We start from the raw sequence: 23701 nt of genomic DNA on the forward strand, positions 1-23701 counted from the left end.
AGAGGATTGTTCTAAGAGGGGTGGTTGAGATTCTGTGGCCTGCACTGTGCAGGGGGTCAGACTAGATGATCATAATGGTCCCTTCTGACCTTAAAGTCTATGAATCTATGAATAGTTGACTTGAAGACCACTGGTGTCACTTGAGAATGTATAGCTTTGCTGCTTAATGGGAAATCCCACACACAATGTATGTATCAGATGTGTTCTGGTCTCTGTCAGTTTTAGCAGAGATCATGATGTATGAATAGGAAAAGTTTTCTCTCAAATTCTGGCTCTTGAAGCCAAAGTTTATATTGTTTTCCCTCACTAAAATTAAATTAAAACAACCTGTCTACCAAGATCAGATTTATTTGGCCATTATTGAGTTACATCAGTTCCTATGAAATAGGAGACTAAACCAGACCAAATATGATTCTGTAAATAGAGCCCATTCCAGTTCTATTATATAAATAGAGCTCAGTAGCACAGATTCACATGCTTGTATGCTGTGATTGACCTATTACCATTCTGTACCAAATAAGGATGCAAAGATCATTCTGCTTTGATCAGCAAGTGGGTGGATGAGGTTGTGATGAGTTTCATCACAGAGATCCTCCTGAGACTCTAACTTGGTGTGCTGAAATTATCCCTTAGCCAATTTACCTGCCCTCTGGGGTGCCCTCACTCCCTGTCCCTCTAAGCCAAAAGTTCTGGTCTCCCCCAGTGATGGTGCAAACTTGAGGTCAGCCCACAGAATAGCAATATAAACACTAAAATCCATTTTGCCCTGGGAAGGCTCAGTTGAAGGATCTTAACACAGCAGCAAGATGTGCAGCCCAGTCACCACAGCTCTTTTTTGTGATAATAGAAATAATGAAGGGACGCCCCATCTTGTCCGAACACCTCTCATCATTGATCACCTCCTGCATCAGAACCTAACTAAACCAGACCTATCACTGACAGCTCACTCCATGAGAGCACAGGCATTCTCGGTGGTGTTCAACACACAAATCTCCATTCAGGACATTTTCAGGACAGTGAGATGGTCATCTGTTCACAGCTTTGTATCCCACCAATATCGTGGGCTGGTTGGGAAAGGTGCATGACACCCACATCTTTCAGAACTCCTTCATCTTCCAAAAGATGCACATCGGAACTTTGTTCCCCAACCGGCCAATCAGAGCCAGAGAGGTAGACACGCTCATTGTGATCGTGAGTGACGCAGCTTACCCCTTGCTTCCATGGCTCATGAAGCCTTACACAAACAGCCTGGACTCCAGCAAGGAGGAGTTCAACAAAAGGCTGAGCAGGTGCAGAATGGTGGTGGAATGTGCATTTGGACATTTAAAGGGAAGGGTCAGCAGTCTTCTGACTCGCCTGGACCTCAGTGAATGCACCGCCCGTGTGGTGGCAGCATGTTTTATGCTCTGTAACCTGTGCGAGAGCAAGGGGGAAGCTTATCTGGCGACGGGGGGAGGGCTGAGGCAGAGCCCCTAGCCAGAGAGTTTGAGTAGCCAGACACCAGCGTGATCAGGAGAGCACAGCAAGGGGCAGTTAGAATCAGAGAGGCCTTAAAGGGCAGTTTTATGCAAGGCCTCTTTTGAGACTCTGCCAGATAGTTTCCACAAGATGCCCCTGCATTCCCTGTGTTTCCCTTTAATTCCCCACCCCACCCTACCTCTTCAGTTCAACCAATAAAGAAACTGTTATTCAATGAACACGAGTGTTTATTGGGGGAAAACAACAGGGAAGTGGAAGAACTGGAAACCGGAACAGGGGGCTCAGGAATGGGAGACTTCTGCCTCCAAAGGGCTTACAGATTCCCCTTGAGTTCCCCTCCCCCATGTCCTAGGGCACTGGCAGCCCCTAAAGATCCTGGGGATATAAATCATGGGGCTGGTGCAGGAGGGACTAGGAGTGCCATTGGAGCAGTTCTGGTCCATGACCCTTTCAAGGCAGGATGGCACACACTCCATAACAGTGCCTGGATATTCGCCACAAGGGTATGCATGCAGTCCATTTGCTCCCTGATCATCTCTTCCCTCGTGCGTTTACATCTGCAGATATGAGCCAAGGTGGGCAGATGCTGTAGGAGGTTAAAGACGTGGATCTGGCTGCTGTCCCAGCTGCAAAGAAAAGTTACAAGGGCAGACTTTAAAGAAAATATATTGTGTTAAGCTGACCGTAATCTGTTAGTGTACAGCAAAGGTCTCTGGACAGACAACAGAGTTGTGTTCTGTAAAATGCAAAATGTTTGCTTCCAAGCAGGCACATTACAGCAGGTGCCCAGACTTATAAGGGGAATATTGTACACACTTGGTCTGAAGGCAGTGAGGTATGGTAAGGGGCCAGCCAGGGCCAGAGCCTGCAGGGGGGAAGAGGTATGACAAAGGGCGGCTTCCCTCTGTGTCCAGTATATGCAGCTTCCTGGGACAGTGCTACTTTCCCAGCTAGAGCAGGAACCTGTAGGTGGGGGAAAGGGCACTTCACACCGCACTGCCTTTACCCGTTTGTAGTTAGACAAAATTTGTGAACTCATCAGAAGTGTCCTGGACTGCGAGACATCCTGGGAGAGGAGGACTGGCTCCAGTGACATGACCAGTTCCTGGCTCTCTGGTACCAGCGGCTGACTACTCTCCTCCTCCTCCTCTTCTTGCCCCTTCACTCTCACGGTGTCCTCCAAGTTGACACCAGGCGTATCTTGTCTGAACTCAATGACCGTGCTGGGGACACTGGCTGGGCCACCCCCAAAACGGTGGCCAGCTTGTCATAGAAGTGGCACATGTGTGGTGCTACACCAGACTGTCTACTCTTGTCCTTCACCTTGTGGTAAGACTGGTGCAGCTCCTTGATCTTGACATGGCTTTGCTGTGTGTCCCTGGAATAAGTGTGTGTTATTTACCCCTGAGACTATTGCAGATTAGAGCCTTTCAGGACTACTGGCTAGTTATGTAATTAGGCAAGGAGTCTTAAAAAACCAACATTTTAAGTAACTGTTAGATTAGAGAAGGTTCTTCACAGATCTTCTTGTTTACTGAATAATTACATAATTGGATAGAATTTAAGTTACTTTGATTTGTGCATGCCAGACTGGAAAGAGTCTTTTCTATATAATCTCATTACATTATTTTAAAAGCCTTAAAATATTTTAGAAAAATTCAGGAGAGCAAATTTATTAGGTTTTTTTTTCCATCAGCACCATCCCAAATTGCCATTTACTATTTAGATAATAAATAATAGCTTATCTGATTTTTCAAATGCCAAGCAAATTTTTCGTTAATCCAAGAAACTGATTTTATTTATGAGATTATGAAAAAATGTATTGAACTGATTAAAAAAATAACTAACATTTCTGTCAGTCAGAGGCTGAGAGTTCCATAGGGCCTCCTGACATTAGCAAAGGGTGTGCATAGTTTTTGAGTGATGGGGAGAATGTGACTCTTCTCAGTCAAAGGGAGGACTTGGTATGAGCTATTTAGTGAAAAGGACTCTAGTTATAAAAATGTAATGTGGAGGTCTTACCACAATGGAAAGAAAACCTAGAACTAGAAACACATTTCTCTTATCTTTTAAATAGTTAGCATGGCTAGGAAAGAGTGAGAATTATTGAAACCACAAATAATAACTGTCTTCTTGTTATTATTATTGACCTGTACAAAAGACTCTTAGGCTGCAGTCTGGTACTTCATGTTAAGCATAGCAAAAAAAAAAGTGTCAGTGGTGGCAACATAAATACTAAGATGTTGGCCCAAAGAGAGGGAAATTTACAGAGTGAAAGAAGAAAATTGAGAGACTGTTGTTCCTCTAAAATATGATGTCAGTGCAGGATCTAACCCAAGCTTCTCACTCTCTCAATAATCAGTGGATACAGCCGCAAATATTAATTCTGACCATACTCTTTGTAATCCTCATCTTGTTTCCTACCCTAACACCAAAGGAAAGAGATGAGCAGTCTAGGATAGCTCGGTGGTTCTCAATTATGCTTATGGGGCCCAGTGAGAGGCCACAAGGAGGTTTCAGGGGTTCTGCCAAAACCTTTCAGAGAATAGGGCTGAAGCTGAAGCCTGAGCCACATTGCCTTCAGCTAAAGCTGAAGCCCTAACAACTTAGCTTTACTGTATACCTGTGATGTGGGCCTCAGGAAGTCACCCTGCTTGCTAAACCTTACTACCAGCTCTAGTTTTTAATCCACTGGCTATGCAGAAAAAGAGTTGTGGAACAGACAGACAGTGGAATTTTAATAGTGAATTAGGGGTGAGCTCAGAAAGAAAAAGGTTGAGAATTATTGTATGCCCTCTCTCTTTCTCATGTGGTAGCTAATTTAGTCAGAATGGCTTAATACCGTACAGATTCTAGGTTTTATACCTGAAACAAATTAAGGGGATTTTTATTCAAAAAATAACACTTGTCATTCCACAATCTTACTAGCCATGTGGACAAAGAGACTGTTTTGAATATTTTTAGCCTAAGGAAAAGAATAAAAAATCATTTTATCCATGCTTACTCTCGTATTTCATGCTCCTTTATCATGGCTGTCCTGATTATCTTCTTTATTCTGTCTTCTTTGCCATCCACCTGTTGATTCCTCAAGCCAAGAAATGGGGAGTTAGCGTAGGATTGCAGTAACTGTTGCTACCCTAAAGCAAATTTTAGAGGACAGCATAGCGATGACCTTTTTGTTTTGGTAAACAAGCACCAAATTGTTCTAAGCCCTGGATCATAATGTGCCTTTGATTTCAAACCTACATCACATACATTTTTTCTTGTTCATCCAAGGACTTCTGTGTCATTCCAAGATTGATCAACTAAAGTGATAAGATGCTGAATATAATACTATTTTAGAACTATCTATGAATGGGTGGCAAATAGAATTTGATGAGATTTAGATATATATGATTTAAGTAACAGTGCAGCCTGAATGAGAGAGAAATTATAAATAAAAAAACCTGCGAATGCAGTACTGAAGATAAGACTTTAAATTTACAATAGCAGAGAATTCATGGCAAACTTTAACCCATTTGTAACAAATGGGCCAGTTTCAGAGGTAGAAGTGAATGGAGCTATTGAAAATTTAAATAATATATTTTGAAGAAAATATCAACTAATATATAGCAAGTAGTCAAAGTGCCATTTAAAATATATGATAAGAACCATAAGGAAAATAACCATTGATTTCACAGATAAACTGGGATGAGAGGGGGGGAAATATGCATCAAACCTTGAATAAGTATTAAGTATATTTTTATTTTTTGTCTCTACAGGAATTTCATCTGCCCCATCTGAGATTCATTATGGTACCTTGCAGTGATCAATGACTTCCTCTGAAGAATATAGGTGCCACAATGACAGAAAGATAGTGGTCTTGTTTCCCTCTGAGTTGACAAAGTGAAATGGTGCTCTTAAAGAGATAAGTGTTTATTATACTTGGAAACCCAAACTGTGTAGCTGGACGATTTTTCCTGAACCTGCACTCCAGTGTTCTAATGGACGATTGACAGTGGCATCATGTAGTAGTCCCTGAAGTGTTATCATAACTGAGTTGCAATGGTTTTGTACACTTCCCCATTTCCCAACAGCTTTCTATCAGTTCTGCATTCATTTTCCTGGGGCCTGATTTTCCCATGTTATTGGTTTGCAGACAGGCTTGTAGCCTCTTTTGTTCCTACCACCTATGAAAAACGTCAGAGGGCAGATGATCCATGCTACTTTCAAGCACTCTGCATTATTATTACCACTCCTATCTACTTGGCACTGCTATTAGCATCTCTTCCTTTTGCCTTGATCGGCTTCTTGTTATGGTCACCTCTCCAGTCAGCTAGAAGGCCATATATCTACTCTAGGCTTGAAGACAGGAGCCAGGCCAATGGAGCTACACTACTTGCTGAATGGAAAGCTACAGGCAATGGGAAAAGCTTCTGCTTTGGCAGTGCCAATGTTTGTCTGCTACCAGATTCTCTGGCAAGATTTAACAATGTGTTTAACACACAAGCACGAGCTAGAGAAATTGGGCGGAGAATCAGAAATGGGGCAAGCAGACCACAAATAAAAATCTATATAGATTCTCCCACTAACACATCCATCAGCGCAGCAAGTTTCAGCAGCTTGGTATCTCCCCAAGGTGGAGATAGCAATAACCGCGCTGTCAATGTTGGCATCAAAAGGACATCATCTCTGGAATACAAGGGAGATAATTCTGGCTCCAATAATAGTGAGGATAGTAGAGATGCTAAAGCTGGAGAGGACCTAAATGAGGGAGAAGACAACAATACATGTATTGTGCGCATAAATGGGGAGGATAATGGCCACGTTTCAGACCCAGAAGCAGATGCCATTTGTGCCCAGGCTAATACTAGTGGGCCAGCAGAACACTCATTGGAAGGTGAAAGACAGAGCCCAAAGGGTCAAATATCCAACCATAAACAGAAAGAAGGAGATTCTGGGAGTTTAGACAGCTATGCTGCCTCACGAGAGTCCCTGGTTAAGGTTCGCATTGGAGATGGCACAGTGGACCAAAGCAGCATCAACAACAAACTCCTTTACAAAGCCTCGGTCATGAAGAAGACCTCTACAAGGAAAAAGAAGCATACGGATGAAAACTTTGACCACGAGATATCTGCTTTCTTCCCTGCTAACTTGGACTTCCTATGCTTGCAGGAAGTGTTTGACAAAAGAGCAGCAGAGAAGTTGAAACAGCAGCTCCATCACTATTTTGAATACATTCTATATGATGTTGGGGTCTATGGCTGCCATGGCTGCTGTAGCTTTAAGTTTGTTAACAGTGGCCTGCTTTTTGCCAGCCGCTACCCAGTTATGGATGCTGCTTATCACTGTTACCCCAATGGAAAAGGAACGGACTCCTTGGCTTCCAAGGGAGCCTTGTTTCTCAAGGTAAGACCCTTTCTTTATGAAACCCATAACTGATTCTAATACATGCTTGATTATAAATCAACTGTACTGCTTGTCAATAAACTCTGTTAGAGATAGGTTATAGACACAGTGTTCAGATCTGGTTTACATTTAGGCTGGAGAATTTGAGGCTTAGGGATCATATGAAGGTGACAGAGGCTATGTCTAGACTGCAGGCTTCTTTCAGAAGAAGCTTTTTCAGAAGAGCACTTCTGGAAAGAGAACGTCCACACTGCAAAAGTGCATCGAAAAAGCTATCTCCTTTTTCAAAAGATAGCGTCCATTCATTGTAGATACTATCTCGCATTTCAGCAGTGATTACTATGGATGGAGTAGCCACCAGGGCACCTGTGGTTTTTCCTCTATCCTCATCTTTCAAAAGAACTCCCTCTCCCCGTACACACATGGCTTTTTCCAAAAAAGCTCTTTTGGAAAAAGGCTTCTTCCTTGTAGAATGAGGATTACCAATGTTGGAAAAAAAACCTCTGTTTTTTCAAAATGCAGGACAATGTAGCACTTTAAAGACTAACAAGATGGTTTATTAGATGATGAGCTTTCGTGGGCCAGACCCACTTCCTCAGATCAAATAGTGGAAGAAAATAGTCACAACCATATAAACCAAAGGATACAATTTAAAAGAATGAACACGTGAAAAGGACAAATCATATTTCAGAACAGGAAGGGGATGCGGGGGAAGGAAGGAAGGTAAGTGTCTGTGAATTGATGATATTAGAGGTGGGGAGAGTGGGATGTTTGTGAGTTAATGGTATTAGAGGTGATAATTGGGGAAGCTATCTTGGTAATGGGTAAGACAGTTCGAGTGTTTGTTCATTCCTTTTTGGAGAGTGTCGAATTTTAACATGAATGACAGTTCAGAGGATTCCCTTTCAAGTGCAGATGTAAAAGGTCTTTGTAGCAGAATGCAAGTGGTTAAGTCATTGAGAGAGTGTCCTTTCTGGTTAAAATGGCAAGAAACTGTTTTTTCTTTGTGATCTTGTCTGATATCTGTTTTGTGGGCATTGATCCTTTGGCGAAGTGTCTGAGATGTTTGTCCAATGTACATAGCAGACGGACACTTTCGGCACATGATAGCATAGATTATATTTCTGGATGCGCAGGAATATGTGTTCTTGATCTTATAACTCAGTTGGTTAGGTCCAATAATGGTATCAGCAGAATGAATATGTGGACATATTGTTGCAAGGGAAGGTACAAGGGTTGGTATTAGTGTGGTATGTCCTGTAGTTGTTGGTAAGAATCATCTTGAGGTTAGGTGGTTGTCTATAGGAGACTATGGGTCTGTCTCCCAGAGCCTCTTGGAGTATGGTATTCTGTTCCAGTATACACTGTAGTTTATTGATAATGTGTTGGACAGGTTTAAGTTGGGGGATGTAGGTGATGACAAGTGGTGTTCTATTGTTGGTTTTCTTGGGTCTGTCTTGAAGTAGATGGTTTCTAGGTATTCGTCTGGCTCTTTCAATTTGCTTTTTTATTTCTCCGCATGGGTAGTTGAGGTTTATAAATGCTTGGTAGAGATCCTGAAGCTTCTGGTCTCTGTCAGTGGGATTAGAGCAGATGCGGTTGTTTCGAAGGGCTTGGCTATAGACGATGGATCGTGTGGTGTGTTCTGGATGGGAGCTGGAAGCATGTAGGTAACTGTATGAGTCGGTTGGTTTTCTGTAGAGAGTGGTGTCTAATTTTCCATTCACAACTTTGGGAGCATCGTGGGGTGGTTTTTTTTTTCCATTTTCTTAAGATAGTTCATTTAAATAAGCTGATGGTTGTAAGACCATATGTTTTGAAGTACAGGGTTGTGCTTGTAAAGATCAGAGGTGGGAGATGTTAGACATTTCCATACAATTAGTTAGTTTTGCAACATTGACAATGCCTTGGGTTGAATTCTTATGAAACTGGTTGTCTCACTGGAAACTAGAAAGCAGACCCTTCCCATTTTGGATTTGACCAAGAACCAAAACTAGAGGACTAGGCTCAGATCCAGGGGTTCAAGTCCAAATATATGCAGAAGCCCCCAGGAATATTGGTTTCAGGTTCTGGCCTTTGACATGTTTTTTCCTGGAATGCAGCCTTGACTGCAGGACTGCTGAGTCTTCTGTCCCTCAAACCTGGGCTCCCTCTTACACTGTGATGCTTTTGGAAAGCTACAAACTTTGGGAGGTATTGCACTTATGCAGGCATCAGTAAGCAGGGACACACCCAAATGAGTTACACGAGAACGTCTCCTAGCCACTCATGAACCAACAATAGAGACACTCCAGTCAATCCCCCACGACCTTGCATCCCAGAACTATACCATCTGGCCTTGGTCGAAGCCTGACCAATAAAAGTTCATTACCCAGTCCGTCCCCTCTACATGAGGAGAGGACACACACTAGCCTTTGTAAACTGAGCTGAGATTTCCCAAGCACTTCAGCCAACACTGTTGTAGATAAAATATAAAACAGATGCATTAATTACAGAAAGATAGATTTTAAGTGATTATAAGTTATAGGTGTAGAGATCAAAGTTAAGAACTTAAGAAATCAAGGTAAATTAGCTATCTGAGTTCAGTAAACTAAACAGGATTTGAATTAAGCAGTATCTCAATCCTGAAAGTATAAACAGGCCAGAAATCTTCAATACTCAGTCTGGAATTCTCCTCCAACTCAAGACAACCCTCCCCAATTCAAAGTCTTTGTCCTCCAGACAGGTTTCCAGATGTTAAATTGTAGAGAGAGTGAGGCCAAATCATTAATTCACTTCCCCTCTTCATAGTTTCTTCCAACTTTTGGAAAGATTGATGGTTGTGACATGGAGGTCCACCCCCTTTAATCAAACAGACTCCATTTTCTACATGGTGTTTCGGAGAGGTTTTCTGAGATGGGCATGAGGAGTGTGGATTCCTTGTAATGGACTATGAACACATATGACTACTCCATTGTTGTACGTGAAAAGTTGGTTGTGGGTGTTCCCAACCTCACAGCATATTTCAGTAATGCACACACAGTAAAAGTTCATAACTTCACATACAATAATAGCACACACAATTCAACAGGTTAATAATGCTCAACAGACTAAGACTTTTAAAATAATACTACACAAAGCATACTTTGTAAAAAACATTGTGCAAGTGGTGAATACGAGGGTTTTAGAGTGCTGCTTTGAGGTACAGAGTGCCACACATAGCTCCAATTAAAGAATTATTTCTTCAGTCATTTAAGACCAAGGCTTCATTTACAAATAATAAAATGTTTCAAGTGTTCCAAGAAGATGCATTTTTCTTGCAAAAGTGCTGCTTAGATTGTGCAAAATCCATTATTGAAATAGTCATCAAGAATAAGACTTTGAAAGTATAGTTTAATAAGTATAATAAGGGGAGAAAAGGAGAAGGAGTTGTACCCTATGTAAGAGAGCAGTATGATTGCTCAGAACTCCAGTATATAGAGGGAGAAAAGGCTGTTGAGAGTCTATGGGTTAAGTTTAGAGGTAGAACCACCAGGGATGATGATGTGGTTGGTGTGTGCTATAAACCCCATCAGGTGGATGAGGCAGATGAGGCTTTCTTCGGACAACTAAGAGAAGCTTCCAAATCACAGGCCCTGGTTCTCGTAGGGGACTTTAATCACCCTGACATCTGACCAATACAGCAGTACACAGACAATCCAGGAAGTTTTTGGAGAATGTTGGGGATAACTTCTTGGTACAAATGCTGAAGGATCCAGCCAGGGACCATGTGCAGCTTGACCTGCTGCTCACAAACAGGGAGGAACTAATAGGGGAAGTAGAGGTGGGTGACAACCTGGGAAGCAGTGATCATGAGATGGTAGATTTCAGGATCCTGACCAAAGGAAGAAAGGAGAGTAGCAAAGTACACACCCTGGACTTCAGAAAAGCAGACTTTGACTCCCTCAGAGAACTGATGGGCAGGATTCCCTGGGATGCTAACATGAAGGGGAAAGGCGTCCAGGAGAGCTGGCAGTATTTTAAAGAAGCCTTATTGAAACACAGGAAGAAACCATCCCAACGTGCAACAAGAAAAGCAAATAAGGTAGGCGACCAGATTAGCTTGCTGGGGAAATCCTTGGTGAGATTAAACGCAAAAGGGAAGCTTACAAGAAGTGGAAACTTGGACAGATGACATGGGAGGAATATAAATATATTGCTTGAGAATGCAGGGGAGTTATCAGGAAGGCAAAAGCACAATTGGAACTGCAGCTAGCAAGGGATGTGAAGGGTAACAAGAAAGGTTTATATCGGCATGTTAGCAATAAGAGGGTGATCACATTACTGCATGAGGGAGGTAACCTACTGACAGATGATGTGGGAAAGCTGAAGTACTCCATGCTTTCTTTGCCTCTGTCTTCGCAGACAAGGCCAGCTCCCAGACTAGTGCACTAGGCAACGCAGCATGGGAAGGAGGTGGGCAGCCCTCGGTGGAGAAAGAACAGGTTAAGAACAATTTAGAAAAGCTAAACATACACAGATTCATGGGTCCAGATTTAATGCATCCGAGGGTACTGAGGGAGTTGGCAAATGTCATTGAGGAGCCTTTGGCCATTATCTTTGAAAACTCATGGAGATCGGGAGAGATCCCGGATGATTGGAAAAAGGCAAATGTAGTGCCCATCTTTAAAAAAGGAAAGGACAATCCAGGGAACTACAGACCAGTCAGCCTTACCTTAGTCCCTCGAAAAATCATGGAGGGGGATCCTCAAGGAAACCATTTTGAGGCACTTGGAAGAGGGGGAAGTGATTAGCAGGGCTCGACAAATACATTCACCCGCTCACCCGTGGAGAGTAGATTTTACCAGCTGGTGAGTGCAGGGGCAGACTGGCCCAGTGGGCCGTTGTGACGGGCTGGCTGAAGCCCGTACTACGGGTGGTACGGCCCCATCCGATCCGCCGGCCGGCGGAGGAGCAGAGGGCCGCTGGAGGGGGGGAAGTGCGGCGATTCTTGCCACCGGGGTGCCTGTATTAGCTCTGGCGTAAGGAGGCAGGGCACGAGTCAGAGTGCGGGACGCCGGCAGGACATGGCCCTGCCAATTTTAAAGACTTTTAAAGGGCAGCTCGGCTCTGGCCACGTGTCCCTGGTAGCTGGCTGAGGAGTGTGGCACAGCCAGGCCCCGCCCTGCGCCGCCCCGCCAGCTCCAGTCCTGCCATGGCACCAGCCCCCTCGCCAGCGAGAGATCACTCCCTGTCAACCACCCGGCTCACTGCGCCCGCCCATGCCCCTCTGTCTCCACACTGCCCGTTCCCCACACCTCCCCTGCACCCTGGACCCCTTGCTCTCCCTCTTCCCTGTGACTCTCTGGCTCTGCACCGCCCTTACACCCCGCACCCTGCTCCCCCCAATCCATGCCCCCCCAGCTCTGTGCTGCCCGTTCCTTACACTGCCCCTAGACCCCAATCCCTCTGCCCCTCCTGTTCCCCGTGTCCCATTCCCCGTGCCTCCACTGCATCCTGCTCCCCCCAATCCCTGCCCTCCCAGCTCTGTGCTGCCTGTTCCCTGCAGTGCCCCTAGACCGTGATCCCTCTGCCCCTCCACCACACCCTGCTCCCTCCGATCCCTGCGTCCCTCTGTGCCTCCTGTTCCCCGCACCACCCCGTACACCCCCACTGTTCCGTGCACCCCTCTGGTCCTGTGCCTCCCGTTCCCCACACCACCTCTGTACACCCCCACTGTTCCCTGCACCCCTCTGGCTCTGTGTCTCCCATTCTCCGCACTACCTCTGTACACCCCCACTGTTCCCTGCACCCCTCTGGCTCTGTGTCTCCCATTCTCCGCACTACCTCTGTACACCCCCACTGTTCCCTGCACCCCTCTGGCTCTGTGATGTCCTTGCACGCTGCTCCCCCTGTGGGTTGGGAGTGAGGGGTGCTTGTCCATAGGGAGGGGCTGGACAGGCCAGGGAAAAGGCTGCTGTGACCCAGCAGCAGTGAAAGGGGGAGTTCACTTGAAGTGCCTTTGCCTTTATGGAAAAAAATGAATGAATATGCTATTTGCTATTTATAGGGCTAAAATGCCGTGAGAAAAACGAAACAAAAAAAATTGCAAAATGCAAACGTGTAAAAGACAACAAAAAAAGGGGGGGCAGCCAAAATTGTTTTGATTGGGGCAGCAAAAAACCTAGAGCTGGCCCTGGGGGAGGGGAAGGGGAAGAGGCTGGGCTGGGCTGGGCTGGGCTGGGCTGGGCTGGGGGGAGGGGAGAGGAGGGAAGGGGAGGGGGAAAATATGGGGAAAGGGCTGAGGGGAGGGGAGGAGATCAGGAGAAGAAGACGACAAAAGAGGAAGGCACCAAGGGACAGGGGTGCAGGAGAGACAAATCCCAGGGAGCCAAGTGCAGACAATGAGGAAAAGGGCAGGAGGGGAGGTGTCAGTGGGAGGGAGGAAACAGGGTGATGCTAGGAAAGGAGAGGGTAAGGGCATTGGGGACTAGAGAGGGGAGGAAAAGGTGCTGGGAGAAGGCATGAAAGAAGGGGTGGTCATGAGAAAGACGGGGATGGAGCAAGGCATGTGTAAGGGCACTGGGGCATGAGGAAAATGGGGGCAGAGGGTGGTGAGGGGGTGAATACCAGGGAAAAAGAGGCCACAGGGGGCAGGGGCAGTGAGGGAAGGGGGAGGCACCAGAAGGGTGCAGGTGCCAGGGGATTCTGGGGGTGAAGCAGAAGGGCAGACACCTGCAGGGGAGGGACCAGCACCAGAGGAGAGAGATAGGGCCAGTGTGTAGAGGGAGGTGTTAGGAGTAGGGATAAGGAGGGGTAGCTCATATGAGCAGAGAGGGGCTACTGGAGGAGTGGGCACAGGGGGGAGAGAAGGGCTGGTGGAGGAGGGGCAGGTCTCAGGAAGGCTGAGGGCAGTGAGAAGGGCAGGAGTCAGGACAGCAGAGGAGGGTGAGGTTGTTGGGGGGCAGCAGGCACCAGGGGAGCTGATGGAGCAAGGAGAGGAGACATGGCAGCAGAGGGGAAAGGTAAAGGTTTATAAGATATTTATTAATAACTTGGGTGATATTTATTAATAACTTATTAGTAATTACTGTTCTTTTTCTTATTAGGAATTTATGCCATTAAAAAAAGCACTTTTGGGGGGCGAGGGTAGCGAATCCCTTTTTTATCTGGCGAGTAGGGTTTTCCATAATTTGTCGAGCCCTGGTGATCAGGAATAGTCAAGATGGATTCACCAAGGGCAAGTCATGCCTGACCAATCTGATTAGTTTCTATGATGGCTCTGTCAACATGGGTAAATCAATGGATGTGATATACCTTGACTTTAGCAAAGCTTTTCATATGGTCCACAATATTCTTGCCAGGAAGTTAAGGAAGCATGGATTGGATAAATGGACTGTAAGATGAATAAAAAGCTGGCTAGACTGTTGGGACCAACAGGTAGTGATCAATGGCTATGTGTCAGTTTGGCAGTCAGTTTCTAGCATAGTTGCCCAAGGATCAGTTCTAAGGCTAGTTTTATTCAACATCTTTATTAATGACCTCGATGAGGGGATGGATTGCACCCTCAGCAAGTTTGCAGATGACACTAAGCTTGGGGGAATGGTAAATATGTTGGAGGGCAGGGATAGGGTCCAGAGTAACCTAGACAGATTAGAGGATTGGGCCAAAAGAAATCTGATGCAGTTCAACAAGGACAAGTGTAGAGTCCTGCTCTTGGGATGGAAGAATCCCAAGCATTGTTACAGGCTGGGGACTGAATGGCTAAGTAGCAGTTCTGCAGAAAAGGACCTGGGGATTACACTGGATGAGAAGCTGGATATGAGTCAACAAGTGTGCCCTTGTAGCCAAGAAGGCTAATGGCATATTAGGTTGCATTAGGAGGAGCATTGCCAGCAGGTCTAGAGAAGTGATTGTTCCCCTTCATTCGGCTCTGGTGTGGCCACATCTGGAGTATTGCGTCCAGTTGTGGGCACCCCACTATGGAAAGGATATGGACACATTGGAAAGGGTCCAGCAGAGAGCAACCAAAATGATTAGGGGGATAGAGCACATGACCTATGAGAAGAGGGTAAGCGATTTGGGCTTATTTAGTCTGCAGAAGAGAAGAGTGAAGGGAGATTTGATAACAGCTTTCAACTTCCTGAAGAGAGGTTCCAAAGAGGATGGAGAGAGACTGTTCGCAGTAGTGACAGATGGCAGAACAAGGAGCAATCGTCTCAAGTTACAGTGGGGGAGGTCTAGGTTGGACATTAGGAAAAACTATTTCCCTAGGAGGGTGATGAAAGTACTGGAATGGGTTAACTAGGGAGTTGGTGGAATCTCCATCCCTAGAGGTTTTTAAGTCTTGGCTTGAGAAAGCTCTACCTGGGTTGATTTAGTTGGGATTGGTCCTGCTTTGGGCCGAAAGCTGGAGTCGATGACGTCCTGAGATCTCTTCCAGCCCTATGATTCTATGAGTCTAAGTTTCAGTGCAAGTGACAAACAATAGGAGCTCCTGTAATTTTGTCTATAGATTGAGTGGAAAGCTGTTAGAATGTTTTGGTAAACTCTAATAACAATCAAATCAGAATCTTCAAATATGGCAATTAGAAGATGAGCAAATATACACATACGTACATTATTTGTAATCATTACTATTCCAATATCTCTGCTATATATTTGAGAGAAATCATAGAATCCCAGGTCTGGAAAAGACCTCAGGAGGTCATCGAATCCAGCCTCCTGCCCAAAGCAGGACCAATCCCAACCTATTCATCCCAGCCAGGGCAAGGCAGAGAGTTTGTCTATCAAGAATTCCTCTTAAATGGTAACAGCTAGGACCACCAAACTGAGTGTACAGCTTCCTCTTATTATAACTTAAAGCTACATAAGCATTAGGTTGTTCCAGGAAAATGAAATGTGTCTGGAATGGGATTGCTTCTCATAACACCAAACAGAAAAGCGATAGAATCAACAGGCAGGTGAAAGGGGCTGACTGACGATTGTCTCGTGTCTTAGGCACCCTTTAGAAAGTGGGAGGGGGAGGCTGAAGCTCTTCCTTCTCCCAAATTTGTACAGAGTTGAGCTTAACTGAGTTAAGGACACAAGCCGTGCTGGGTAAAATAGTAGTTTATATATGGGGCAGAACCAAAAATCCTGGTTCTGTACACAATGAGCCATTGAGGTTCATATTTTGGATCTGATTTTTGTAGTCTGTGGTCTTTTTTATTGATAATTATGAAGTTTGTTCTTTCATCATTCAGAGCTGCATGCATAAACTCTATAATATGAAAACAACTCAGGTCACAATTAGTCCACTTCAATATGTGCATATATTAAGAATTAAGAGATTAAAAACAATCTGCTTTCAGCTGCCCATTGCTGTGTCATTAGTTTGTTACCCTGCTAAGAAGTCAGCAGTGTTTCCATTTCCCTTGCAGAAAATTAAGATTCTTTTCCAGATACCATTAGAATAATAGACTTAATTATTGATTCAACTTAATTCTTAAAGTCACAGTTTAGCAGGAGATAGGGGACCAATTTTCTATAAAGACTCCACAAGAGCCAACATCATCTAAACTGGTATAGATCTCAGATCCAGCTCAAAAACAGTATTTTGTCTCATAGTTGTGTGATTCTGGCATGTGGTATTTTATTCCCCAAATGTTTGTCTTCTGCATTAAGTTGTTCTGCGTTTATTAAATGCTTTTCAGTTTGTATTTTACCTTAAGTGGTCATAGGTCATTTATTCCATGAGAAGATGCAGTAATGTAGATTAGCTTTGACACAATGTATTTATTAACACAAAAGTTTGCAAACTGCAGCTCATATATAAATGAAACAATAACCTACAACAAATTATGGGCTTGGATATTATGGGCCTGAGCCAAAGACCACTGAAGTCAGTAGTTTAATACAAGGTTTAATATGGGGATGTCTGCCTCTGTACAGAATACATAGGCCTGCAGACATCTCTGCAGCTAGGAAGTGTATTTCCTACAGGAAGCCAAAGCCATTCAGTGCAACACACTCTGGAGGATAATTGGTGTTGTAAAGTTCTTATCACAGTGTGATATAATTCATTTTGTCATATTTGGAACAATAGTAATGAGATTTCGTAGGACAGACAACTGTGCTTTTAATAAGAGCTTAACTAGACTATATATGAGGAGAGGCCATTCTACGTAATTTTCAGTAGAGTTCTGTTTAGGGTTGCCAACCTTCTAATGCGTCAAAATCAAACACTCTTTCCCTACCCTACCCTGAGGCCTTGCTCCCTCATTCCACGCTCCCCCACCCTCACACACACACACTTTCACTGGGCTGTGGCTGAGGGTTGAGATGCATATGTCTGGGGGTGTGGGCTCTGGGGTAGGGGCGAGAGACTTGGGGTGTGAGAGGTGGTACATGCTATGAGAGGGAGTTTGAGTATGGGGGGGCAGGGACAGGGTTGGGAGAGAAGATTGACATGTAGGCTCTGGGATGGGGCCAGAGATGAATATTTCAGGATGCAGAAGGGGCTCCCTGCGAGGGCTGAGGGACTTCAGTATTGGAAGAGACTCGGGGTTGGGATAGGGGGTTGGAGTGCAGGACAGTGTGCGAGGTCTAGGAAGCACTTACTCCTCATTCCATGAGGAGTAACAGTTAATTCAAACTAAGGACGTAGTTCGAATTAACGTTTCACTGCCGCGTGGCTCGGGCTAGTGAAATTTCAAAATGGCGACCGGACGGGAACATGCAAATAAAGCATGGGACATTTAAATCCCGGGCTTCATTTGCAACTCCGGTCGCCTCATTTGCCTACCTAGCTCGAATTAACGATCTAGTGTAAACATACCCTCATGAGTCTCCTAGAAATACAGGGGCCAGAGATGTGCCATGTGCCCACATGCACCGCCTCCTACAACTCCCATTGGTTGTGGGTTCTTGACCAATGGCAGCTGCAGAGCTGGTGCTTGGGATGGGGCAGCATTTGGAGGTTCCCTGGCCTTCCATACTCCTAGGAGCTGCAGGGACTTTGACTGGTTCCTGGGAGCTGCACAGAGCCTGGGCAGGTAGGGAGCCTGCCTTAGCCCTGCTGTGCCACTGACTGGACTTGTAACATCATGAACAGTGGTGTTGAATGGAGCTGCCAAGGACCTTTTTGATCAGTTGTTCCATTCGGAAACTGGATCCTTTTCTACCCTGGCTCTATTCCTAAAAGTCACTGAAGTGCCAGCACATTAAATCACGGGAGCAGAAAATTAAATCACATCATCAACATAAAATCTATCGGACTGTAAGACGCTGGTTTTTGCCACATCTGAAAGATGGGTTTTTTACATTAACTATTTCATGGATAGCAAGGTGACCATGCTTAAGAGTAATACAAGGGAACAGCACCTGAGCTTCCCCCTTGACCATGGGGGAGCACCTGGCCATGAGGAAATCACCTGTTTCCCACAAGCTGGAACACTGTGTATCTTTTTAAGGGTTATAATATGAAAAATTTCCCTGACATAATGCAAGGTGTCTGGCAGTTCTGTTCTCCACTAATTTTACAATCTTCACCATCTGGCTCTTCTTAGTCTTATCTCATTCTTCATCCCTGGAATTCCTCTTCAACTTGCTGTTCCCCACATGCTCATTTTGCAAATATATTCCCAAGCCATCCTCATCCGTCTTCTCACAATGTACATTCTGTAGAGCTTGTTTTGATTATCCATAGTCAATTGGGAGCCGGTGATTGGAACTGGATATCTCTAGTTTTCAGAGTAAGATTTTCATTTGCTGGTAATTATTCCCACATTGCTTTGGACTATGTCCAATATACCCTGATTTAAATTAAGAGTTTATCTCTACATGAGTCCATGCAGTCTTGTTGAGGAGCAATCTAGCTTGCTCCCCTTTCTAGTGTCAGGGATGGAGTTAAATGTACTCTCTTTGCAGGCAGACCTATTGCAGGACTGTATGATTATATTCTGACTGACTCAGATGGAAAGGAGAACATGCTACCATTTTAGGAAGAGGGAAGCTATATCTTTCAAAAACAGAATAGTCTTTCCCTTACCACTCCTGCACCACAGATTCAGCTCTCAGGATAAATGAGGAATTCTCTCTTCAAAAGAAGAGAACAAACCCCGGCTGCAGGAGAGGCCACCCCACTTCTGAACAGTTCCTGCCCAAGGCTGGGCTCCAAGGGTACGTCTAAACTACATGCCTCTGGTGACAGGAAAATAAAGTGGCGATTTAAATAATCGCTGCTTCATTTAAATTTAAATGGCTGCCAAGCTGAGCTGATCAGCTGTTTGTCGGCTCAGCGCAGCACAGTAGTCTGGACGCTCCTCAGTCGACATCAAAGGCATTTGTCGACCTCCCACGTAAGCCTCCTGGGATGAGGTTTACCTGGGAGGTCGACAAATGCCTTTGATGTCGACCATGGAGCATCCCGAGTGCCGCGCTGAGCCGACAAACAGCTGATCGGCTCAGAGCGGCAGCCATTTAAATTTAAATGAAGCGGCAATTATTTAAATCGCCACTTCATTTTCCTGTGCTGGGTAGCCTAATCTACATGCCTCTGTCGCCAGAGGCATGTAGTCTAGACGTAGTCCAACACTCTTGGCTGGTGAGTAAGTGAGCAGGGCCATGATAGCAGAACTGCAGAGAGTTCCTTGCACTTGAGCCCTGATGGGGCAAAGCAGGGGTTCCTGGCTAGGGTTGTGGGAAGAAGGGAGATGGACAGGAGCCATTCAGCAGTATGGCCACCCCCTTTATATGTGGGGGTTTGTCCTTCTTCTCATGGCCCTGACTAGGAGTCTCTGCTCTGCAATGCCAAGACTGCAAACTTCCACGCACCTTCTAGCTGTAGGAATCTAGTGTTGCTGGCCTGTAACCTGCAAATAGCTCCACTGTCACGATCTCACTTGTACCCTCACTCCTGTAACCATAGAGCTGCAGAGGATTCTCAGTGCTGTTGTATCACAGAATATTAGAACCGGAAGGAACCTCAGGAGATCATCAAATGTAATCTCTTGCCCAAGTACCATCTAGATCAGTGTTTCTCAACCAGTGGTACAAGTACCCTTAGGGGTACTCGAGAGAAGTCTAGGGGGTACATCAACACAACTGAAATTTGTCAAAAACTGAATTTTTATTTTAAGTCTTACAGCATTTTATTATTTTTGTACTTTTTACACCCAAAAATTTCACCGCCTGCCCAGCTATGATTAAGTTGTTTAAACGAATGTGTTGCAATGGTAGAAAATAATTTTGTGTGTCTGAAAACTGTAGGTACTGGGGGTATTTATAATTTTTTTTTAATAAAAGGGTACTTTATAAAAAAAAGGTTGAGAAACCCCGATCTAGCTAATCCCTGATAGATGTTCCTGGATCATCTAATCTGCTCTTTAATATCTCTAATGATAGAGATTCCACATCCTCCCTAGGCAATTTATTCCAATGTTTAACAACCTTGACCGTTAGGAAGATTTCCTTATGACTAACCTAAACTTCTCTTGAGCATTTTAAGTCCATTGCTTCTTGACTTGTCATCAAAAGTCAAGGAGATACTCCTTTTTACCTCTGATTTTCTTCTCTTACCTACCATTGTCCTTATTCTGTTGTTCTCACTCTTACCTGCCTTTGAAAATTATATATCCTTTTATGTTTACTTTCACCCAAAATGCCTTCTAATAATCAACTGCTTCTTCCCTGTTATTCAGAAGCCAGTCTGAAATGGCTGACCTCCTAGTTACTTCCCCCACCAGCTGAACCTACAAGTTGTCCCCAGTACAGTGCAAGAACTAAATGGAGATTTTATATTTTGCCGTATTACTTTTCTAACATATATCTGTGCATATATCTCTGTCTAGGGCCCTTAAATGACCTGGGTGAGGGTTGACTCTGTGGGTAGGTCTAGACTGCATCCCTCTGTTGGCAAATCTCCTTGCAGGATGCATAAGGGATCTGTCGAAAAAGGCTTTATTTCTCGACAGATCCCCCTCTAGACTGCCACTTTTTGCAGACAAAATGCCTAGTCGGCGAAACGCGGCGGCCATTTTTATGCAAATTAGGCACGGGATATTTAAATCCCTGCCTCATTTGCAATGTCGACCTGCCTAATCTGCATCCGTCTGCCGACAGAGGGATGCAGTCTAGACATACCTTGTGTCTATTGTTAGCTATTTTCTGCACCTGAAACTTTTTGCAACCATGTAATTGTTGACCTTGTAGCATCATGTCTTGATAAATGCATAGTGTTGCCAGGTGTCTGGTTAAATACCAGAAAATTCCAGCAGGGACCTTTTTCTTTTCCTCAACCGGGATTTTTTGTGAAGCTACCTGGCAACCCTATAAATATGTAATTCTTTTTATTTCCTCATAATAACGTGTCTGGTCCTGATGGGTTCAGTTTGTCAGAATATGTACATAATTCCCAGACAAAAAGTGTTTAGTAAAATTAAAGATATAGTTAAAGTAAATGTCTGTGATTTAAGGCAAACTACAATGATGTTGTAATTGCCCCCCAAAAGTTTTATAACCCCAGGAAATTATAAGAATTTCAAACATTTAAGGGTATATAAATGCATAGTTAGGACAACCAGACAGCCACTGAAAACAGTGAGAAAAAGCAAAATCTTTTCAAAATGGCCACTAATTGAGGACCTCTGTGGTTTCAGTCCTGTTGAGAACAATGGAAGATGGCTGCCATTTTGAAAGATGGCAGTTCTTTGTGGAATTCTTAGTAGGAAACTATTGTATCCTTAGGTCTCTGCTGAAAGTGAAGCTAACAGCTATGCAGATTAATGAGAAAAAATGATCACATGTCCTAAAACAAAATATTCAAATATAGACAATTCACAGTGAGTATATCAGAAATTTGAAGTTGTTTACATTACTGAGATCATAGGCGTAGGGTTGCCAGGTATCCGGTGTTGAACCGGACAATCCAGTATTTGAGCTTTCTGTTCGGGAAACAAATTGAGAAAATATAAATGAGAAAATACAAATGTCCAGTATTTTCTAAATAAGATGTAATGTAGATTGTGATGTAATGTCAAATGTGTCCAGTATTGTTGTTGAAAACATCTGACAACCCTACATGGGCAGGGGGAATAAAAGTTCTGAAACTGGTTGCTAAATTTCTTAATGAACCCACAGGAATTTCAGTTCCAAATGTAATGAACAGATTTACTCAGAAACATTGAGTTTTTGAGGAGTAACGTTAGTTCGGACTAAGGGCTTTAAGTGCGTCCCGGCGCGCACTTCCTGGTTCGAATCAGCTGTGATTCGAACTAGCGCGCCAGTGAAATCATGTTAATGAAGCGCGGGATATTTAAATCTCCGCTTCATTAACTACTTCGGTCGTCTCTATTTGCATCCCTAGTCCGAACTAGGGATGCAGTGTAGATGTACCCTATTATCCTATGGGGTTGTGGCCAGAGCAATTGGAACAGAAAGCTGTGGGAGGCCTCGTAAAGGTCAATGGCATTGACTTTCCAATAACACTGCATCTACACTAGTGTACCCTCAGCCATGCCAGGTCGGGAATAGTATTACTCCTTATGAAAAGCAGAGGTACAGAAATCAACTTCTGCGGCCTTTAAGGTCAATGTGACAGGTTTGGTAGGATGGACACATCACTTAGAAAATCGACTGTATGTGGCTAACATTGATCTAAACTCCTAGTGTAGACCAGGCCCAGGAGAGAAGCCCTGGGAGGCTTTGTGAACTTCAGGCACATCTCTGCAATGCAATTCCCTTGGTCCTCTCAGCTGGTGCAGAGGCAAAAGTAATCTGTTATAGGCCTTTAGAGCATAGTATGTTCCCTTCTCATGTGTTGCCAGCTTCATGGGTGGGCAGCATCAGAAATTAAACCCTAATCTCATCCGTACATCTGGAATCTCATTCTGAGCAAGTCTAATGCAATTAAAATGAAGGGTTTTACTCCCCCATATTGCCCTGTCTATCTGTATTAGACCCAGCCATAGCATAGCCCATGATATAGTTTTCCAAAGCTGCCTAATTTCAGGTTCCATAAGATGTGGAAATTTACTCTTGCATTGATCAGAACAAGATTTTTCCTTGAACTTCATACATGCAGTAAAATAGGCAGATATGGGGACTGAAAAGCCATTCCTAAAAGATTATTGATACCAAACATTTGTTTTAGTGAGAAAATCCAGGATATTTCCTGCTGTCAGGCTAATGGTCACATGATATGAAAATCATTTGTGTTGTGGTAGTGGTCATATTTGACACTTACGATCTTTCAACCTAAAACGTGCCAAAGCAATTTTAAAACTACTGGGTAAATGCTGCATCGTCTGCTATGTGACTAGTCCACTGTCTCTAATTTAGATATTTTTGGATGTGGTCCTCACTCATACTATGTAAGCCCTCCTATTTTGTTTTTGTAGTCTAGGTTCTTGTTCACATCCTTATGTGCAATAAATGTATCTTACCTTGCTAATTGTCCCATTGACTAGGCTACAGTATTTTCAAAAGAAAGGTGGAAAGATTGAGCCCAGGGTGGCAATAAACAGGAATTTTGTGAAATTCAGTCTGTGGGCTATTTGACTCTTTTGGAAAATACTGTCTAGGATAATGCTTTATGGGACATAATTCTAGATTATCTGTTATGACACTGACTTTCAAGCACCAACAGTGCAGTTCAGGCAAAGACACTGTAGTCTAATTGCCGTTTTCTGTACAAAAGTGGATTAGAGAGCACCACTTTTGTTGTGCTAGAAGTGCACACTTATTTCACCTACGTCTAGACTACAGAGTTTTTCTGGGATACCAGTGGAACATCCAGGGAACAGTTTCCAAAAAAGTGGGCGAGTTCATTCGACATCCCTGTATTCCACGCAGTGAGAGGAATAAGGGATGTTCCAAAGAGGAGTTTTTTTCTGAA

General features: G+C 44.1%; 1 protein-coding gene across 2 annotated transcripts in view; it reads left to right on the top strand.

Moving 5' to 3' along the window:
- Positions 1 to 23701, top strand: part of SMPD3 (sphingomyelin phosphodiesterase 3) — a 228625-nt gene that overhangs the window by 163129 nt on the left and 41795 nt on the right. For both annotated transcript variants that reach the window (XM_006117573.3, XM_006117574.4), the window contains one exon: positions 5241 to 6867. In XM_006117573.3, coding sequence (XP_006117635.1) covers positions 5524 to 6867 — 1344 coding nt within the window. In that variant the 5' untranslated portion in view covers positions 5241 to 5523. The remainder of the gene's footprint in view (positions 1 to 5240; positions 6868 to 23701) is intronic.

This window comes from Pelodiscus sinensis, chromosome 12, assembly GCF_052426305.1.
Source record: "Pelodiscus sinensis isolate ZL-2025 chromosome 12, ASM5242630v1, whole genome shotgun sequence".
NCBI classification, from domain to species: Eukaryota; Metazoa; Chordata; order Testudines; family Trionychidae; genus Pelodiscus; species Pelodiscus sinensis.